Raw genomic sequence first — 6000 nt, 5'->3', positions numbered from 1 at the left:
GCAATCTCGAGGCTGTTAAGCTCTAAAGTTGTTTTTAGTGGTTAACCTTTGTTTTTCCTGATAGAGAGGGGAGGAAGGCACTTTTATTTTTGTAAATCTCCAGTGCCTGCAGCTCAAAATAATCATTATGCCAAAGTGGTATTTTGGGGGTGGCATAGTCTGGTCTCCCACAGTGGATTTTGATGGCCCTGTTTCAGTGTTGATTTTACTTAAATGTTGAGTAATTCTAGACACTTGTTCATCTTTTAATTGTGCATTCTTGTCCTTGTCTGTTCTGTTCACTGAGCCTGCCTGTAGTAAGGTTGTGGAAGGAGTGGAATGTGTTGACTGGGTGCATACATGGGGGATGTCAGGAAGCAGAGGACCTTTCTTATCTTTTGTTGTGGCAATTGTCTTCCCTAGTGGGGGTCTTTGCTTGGGGCAAAATCCCCACTGCAGCTGGCTGATTAGTACAAGTGTCAGAAGGGGATGGATGCCTCAGATACTCTAGATACAGTTGCCCAACTAACCACCCCAAGGAATAGCCCAGAGCCCTCTTTTACTTGTATTTATTAACTCTGACTTTAGGGTAGAGTTCTTTCTTAACCTGCTTTTGCAACAATCTTCTTGTGCATGAATTCTTTTTTACTAGTGTCAATCATTTCTTTCTTATCTGTCTTTGGTGATAAACTTAGAATGGTCTTGTGTACTCCTTCTCCCTTCCAAAATTATAAATATTCAACTGTTTTCTTCTTTTACTATTTTTATGATGTTTTACATTCAAATCTTTAAGCCATCTGGAATTTATTCTAGTGTTAGCTATGAGTTGGGGCTCCGATTTAATTTTTTTTCCTAACGGTGAGTCGGTTGTACCCACCATGTTTTCCATGTGTGGGCTTTTAAAATGCAGCCCAACCCTAAGAGCTCCATAAAAGCCTAGGAGTTAAGAATAGAAAAGCTAGGAGTATACTAACTCAGTCATCTCCTAATTTCTGCTCCATTACTGCTCACTCCGGGACTCTGGCATATCTCAGTGCTCCTTAGGGAAAAGCTCTGACCAGTGATTTAAGGCTGTGGGTGCTGAGGCAGAGAGGAGGATTTGCAGAGAACCCTCTAGAGGAGGTTAATAGTTGCTGTGTCTCAGCCACTGTGCATGGCCTCGTGAGAAACAGCCACTCAGCCTTACAAGAAGCTGGAGGGGCTCTGAGCTCTACTCTTTAACTCTATTTTCTTTCTTCAACTCCCAAGTCCTTTTTCTACTCACTCAAAGTCTGGCTCCAAACCAGTGAGGCTTAGATGCTCTTCCTTCTCCTAGGTCCAAACTGCATTTTGGACATATCTCTAGAGCAATTTTTGTAATTGTTGAATGTCTGTCATAGATGAATAATTAGTTGATAAAGTGATCAGGCATGAAGGGTGCCATCTGCCAGGTGCAGGGGAAAAAAATACACCAAAGGACATGGAGTTGCTGCTGTCCCTGTAGACACTTTCATCTCTGTCATTTGTTGAGGCCCCAAGGGGGTCATGGCATAGTGGTTGGCACCATACAGCAGCTGCGACTTTGATTAGGTTGCCTGAAGGTAAGGAGTCTATTCTTTTTGACTAAGTATTAGGTCCTGGAGATACCAGGGAGAGTCGACTTTGTCTCTTTCCTCAGGGAGCTCATACTCTGGTGTGTAAGTGTATAGACAGAATCTTAGAAAAAACTCTAGGAAGGGGAGAATCAGGCACATCAAAATCTTCAGAGAGAGCAGGGAATGCAGTTGAGTTGGAGAATGCTCCCTGAACTATAAAAAACAAGTGCGATCATGGCGTCAATTTGCAGAAATGGCTACAAAAAGAACTGTTGGCTTTGCAAAATGACCCACCTCCTGGGATGACTTTAAATGAAAAGAGTGTTCAAAATTCAATTACACAGTGGATTGTAGACATGGAAGGTGCACCAGGTACCTTATATGAAGGGGAAAAATTTCAACTTCTATTTAAGTTAAGTAGTCAATATCCTTTTGACCCTCCTCAGGTCATGTTTACTGGTGAAAATATTCTTGCTCATCCTCATGTTTATAGCAATGGTCATATCTGTTTATCCATTCCAGCAGAAGACTGGTCCCCAGTGCTCTCAGTCCAGTCAGTTTGTCTTAGCATTATTAGCATGCTTTCCAGCTGCAAAGAAAAGAAACGACCACCAGATAATTCTTTTTATGTGCGAACATGTAACAAGAATCCAAAGAAAACAAAATGGTGGCATCATGATGATACTTGTTGATGCCACTGTTATCATCCTCCTAGCAGAAGATAGTCCTACTGAGAAAATGAGCACTTTGATCATTCAGTCTTTGAACTTTAACCTTTGACTGGAAGTGACCTATAGGCAATGAAGACTACTTCCCTTTACTGCATTTTTACTCGTGTGCATCCTGGGCGCATGTTGATTGCTGGTTCAGTCCAGGCAACTGACATGCTTTTATTAGTCATACAGTATTAATGCAGGTGTCAGGAAATGTCAAATATAATTCCATTTTTAATATTTATTTTTTTAAGCTTTAGGAAAAGTTCCAGGTCCTCACGTATTGTGCAATAACAATGACTTCCTTGGCAGTTTTGGGACGTTCATTGCCGGCAATGGACTTTGTAATAGGAAAAGTTTTCATTAACTCCTGCCACTCAACAATTCATGCATGATGGGGCCTATGAAATGAATTTATCGGTTATAGTGGGATTATAAATAAAGTGAGGGATCCAACATTACTTTGAAAGTCACCCCAGCTGTTTATATTTGGATTCTATGCACTGTGATCCTACGGTTAACAGCATGAATTAACATGCGTCTTTAAAGGACTGTAATGAAAAGTCATTGCATATTTATTTAATTCTTTATATCTGCTGTCAAATTGTTTTGACATGGAAGGTTTTCAAGGAACATTGGCAGAGAGGTACAATATGTTATTCCTATGGTAAAAATAAATTCATTTGTTGTATATAGTTCCTCAATCTCTGAAGTAAAGGTATGAATAATATAGGGTATGAATGGTTTAATCAAGGCTTTATTTTGGAAGTAAGAAAAATGGCAGTGATGATTAAATTGCTGCAGTCCCTAATTTGGGCTTGTTATTTGTACATTAAAGATTTTTTTCCAAGTAGATTACACTCTGTTACTTCCTGCTAGCCATCAGCATGAGCCCTACTGCTTAGACACTATTTCATTTATTTATGTTTGGAAAATCCATAAACATTTTTGTTTGCAATCTTGTTTCTTTTGTTATGTTTTAAGTCAAATTTGAATGTTATGCTACTTTTATTGAAAAACTTTGTCAAGTTTTTTCTTGTAAATTTTCTTTACTTGTATCATCTTGTCCTTTAATCCTGTACCCTAAAATAAGAAATACATTTTTGACAGATGCTTAATGTTTAAAAAAAAAAACAAAACAAGTACAACAGCACTGAACCAGCATTTCCTGTGTGCTGAGTATGCCTGAGGCTCTAAACTCTTTGTACGCTTTATCTCATTTAATCCTCACAGAAACCAGGTGGCATTATTGTTTCCATTTTGTAGATGAGAAAACTGAGTCTCAGAGAAGGGAATGATTTACCTAAGGTCATAAAGGGGCAGCCACAAGCAGAAGCCCAGGTAAAGAAAGGGGTTAACTTTGGAGAGGAGAATGACCTAATCTTTGGCCAGTGTGTACTCCCTCCCCTTCTCCTTCTACTTGGAACTAGTTGTTGGAGTTGAACAGGGTTTGCAGTTTTAGTCTTCTGGGCCTTTGCTCTTGCAGTTTCCTTTGCCTGCAATGCCCTTCACAGCTCTTCTCTTCTAGTGAAATCTTAGCTTTCCATTAAAGACTGGCTCCAATGTCCTGTACCCGGTAGGGCCTCTTCCCCATCCCCCATCCCCTCCCATGGTTCCTGTAGCCCCTCAGACAAGGGGTCTAGCCTAGCCCCTGAGATCCAAATTCATATCACTCCAGGGCCCTACCATCCCCAAGGCTGTTGCTCACAAACTTGACCCATTTTGGTATCTCCAAGGCCTAGTACAGGGTCTGGCACACAAGCTTCTTAAATAAGTATAAGAAAACCAACATCTTTTGAGTACAGTCAAAGTGTCAGTCTCAGAACTTGCATTGTTCAGAATCCATCCCTCTGAATCTTCACCCAGAGATTATGTGATACAGAGCTGAGAAGCATAAAAATGCCCATTCCTTTGACTTGTCTTTTGCGTCACATCCTTGGGAACCATCAATTTTTTCAAAAGATATTTTACACTTTGAGAATTAATCAAAAGAGAATTTTTTTTTTGAGACAGAGTCTCACTCTGTTAACTGGGCTAGAGTGCTGTCGTGTCGGCCTAGGTTACAGCAATCTCACACTCCTGGGCTCAAGTGATCCTCGTGCCTCAGCCTCCTGAGTAGCTGGGACTATAGGCACGTGCCACCATGCCCGGCTAATTTTTTTCTATATATTTTTAGTTGTCCAGCTAATTTCTTTCTATTTTTAGTAGAGGAGGGGGTCTCACTCTTGCTCAGGCTGGTCTTGAACTTCTGACCTTGAGCAATCCTCCCTCCTCGGCCTCCTAGAGTGCTAGGATTACAGGCATGAGCCACCACGCCGAGCCAAAGAGAATTTCTTAATTTCCAGGTGTAGTATTTAAAAAACTTGTGGTAAAATAACACAAAATTTACCAACTCAATAATTTTCACGTGTACAGTTCGGTAGTATTTACTATATTCACATTGTTGTATAACCAATATCAGAAAATTTTTTTACCTTGCAAAACTAAAACTCTGTACCCATTAAACAGTAACTTCCCATTTCTCCCTATCCCCAGCCCCTGGCAGCCACCATTCCACTTTCTGTCTTATGAATTTGACTTTAAGTACCTCGTATAAGTAGAATGACCCAGCATTTGTCTTTTTTGTAACTGGCTTATTTCACTTAGCATAGTGTTTTTAAGATTCATCCATGTTGTAGCATGTATCAGAATTTCCTTCCTTTTTTAAGGTTAAGTAATATTCCATCCAAATGGTTTTTTGCTTGTTTAATTTTCAACTTTTCTATTACCTTTCAGTTTCTATTTTTGCTATTACTTTCTAGTTTTAGTGCATTGTGAGCAGAGAATGTTATCTGTACTCTTTCTACTTTTTGAAATGTATTGAGGTTTTTGTTTGCTTTGTTTTGTTTTTTGTTTTTTGTGGCTTTACACATGGTCCTTTGTAAATGATTCGTGGGTACTTACAAAGAGAGTATATTCTAGCTTCTCAAGGTATGGAGTTTCATGTCTTTTAATCCAATCTACCTCACTAATTAACAAAGCAAGTCCTCTACAGCCATACTTATTGTATGGTTTATTGATCAGTCCTGGGCTAAGAGAGGTGAATTAAAGGTTCCATCAATTATTACATTTCTATTTCTCCACATATTTCCCATGACTTTTTTTTTTTGCTTTATGAATTCTGATGGCATATTATTTTATACATATTTACAACAGATCTTCACTGTAGCCCTCAGCCTTTATCATTATAAAGTGTTCTTATGTGTCTTGTTTTCTGACTTTTTTGTAAATTCAACCATGTCTGATATCAATATTGTAACCTCTGTTTTCTTGTTGCTTGTATCAATGGCATTTGTTTTTGTTTTCTATTTTTTCCTATCCTTTTACGTTTGGTCTTTCTGAGGAACACTGTTTTAAATGTATCTCTTGCACATGACACCAGTTGCATTTCATTTTGTGACTCCGTGAGCTGTTTCTAAAGAGTGAGATCACTGGCTCAGAGGTAACAAAAGCTTTTGTAGCTCTTGACCTGAACCTCGCATCCAAATACATTGTTTTTCAGAGGCTGGACCACTTTACCCTGTGACCAGCCACTTAGAAGCAAACCATTTCCCCACCCCTGCCAGCACAGCTATTATACTACTGCTTAAATTTTTAATAGGTGAAAATGGGACCTCATTGTTCTTCCATTTGCTATTCTTGGCTTCATCAAATTCTACTTTAAGTAAGTTAAGATGGAAGAAAGATGAAATCAA

The 6000-nt window shown here is 39.1% G+C and overlaps 1 protein-coding gene across 1 annotated transcript; it reads left to right on the top strand.

Moving 5' to 3' along the window:
• The first annotated feature begins 1388 nt into the window (after positions 1-1388).
• LOC138385963 (ubiquitin-conjugating enzyme E2 W-like) lies at positions 1389-2245 on the top strand. The gene is made up of 2 exons (XM_069472128.1): positions 1389-1409; positions 1781-2245. The coding sequence occupies exons 1-2, from the start codon at positions 1389-1391 to the stop codon at positions 2243-2245; spliced, it is 486 nt and encodes a 161-aa protein (XP_069328229.1).
• The last annotated feature ends 3755 nt before the right edge of the window (positions 2246-6000 follow it).

This window comes from Eulemur rufifrons, chromosome 7 (assembly GCF_041146395.1).
Source record: "Eulemur rufifrons isolate Redbay chromosome 7, OSU_ERuf_1, whole genome shotgun sequence".
In the NCBI taxonomy this organism is placed as follows: domain Eukaryota; kingdom Metazoa; phylum Chordata; class Mammalia; order Primates; family Lemuridae; genus Eulemur; species Eulemur rufifrons.
This window is presented reverse-complemented; position numbering and strand designations above follow the sequence as displayed.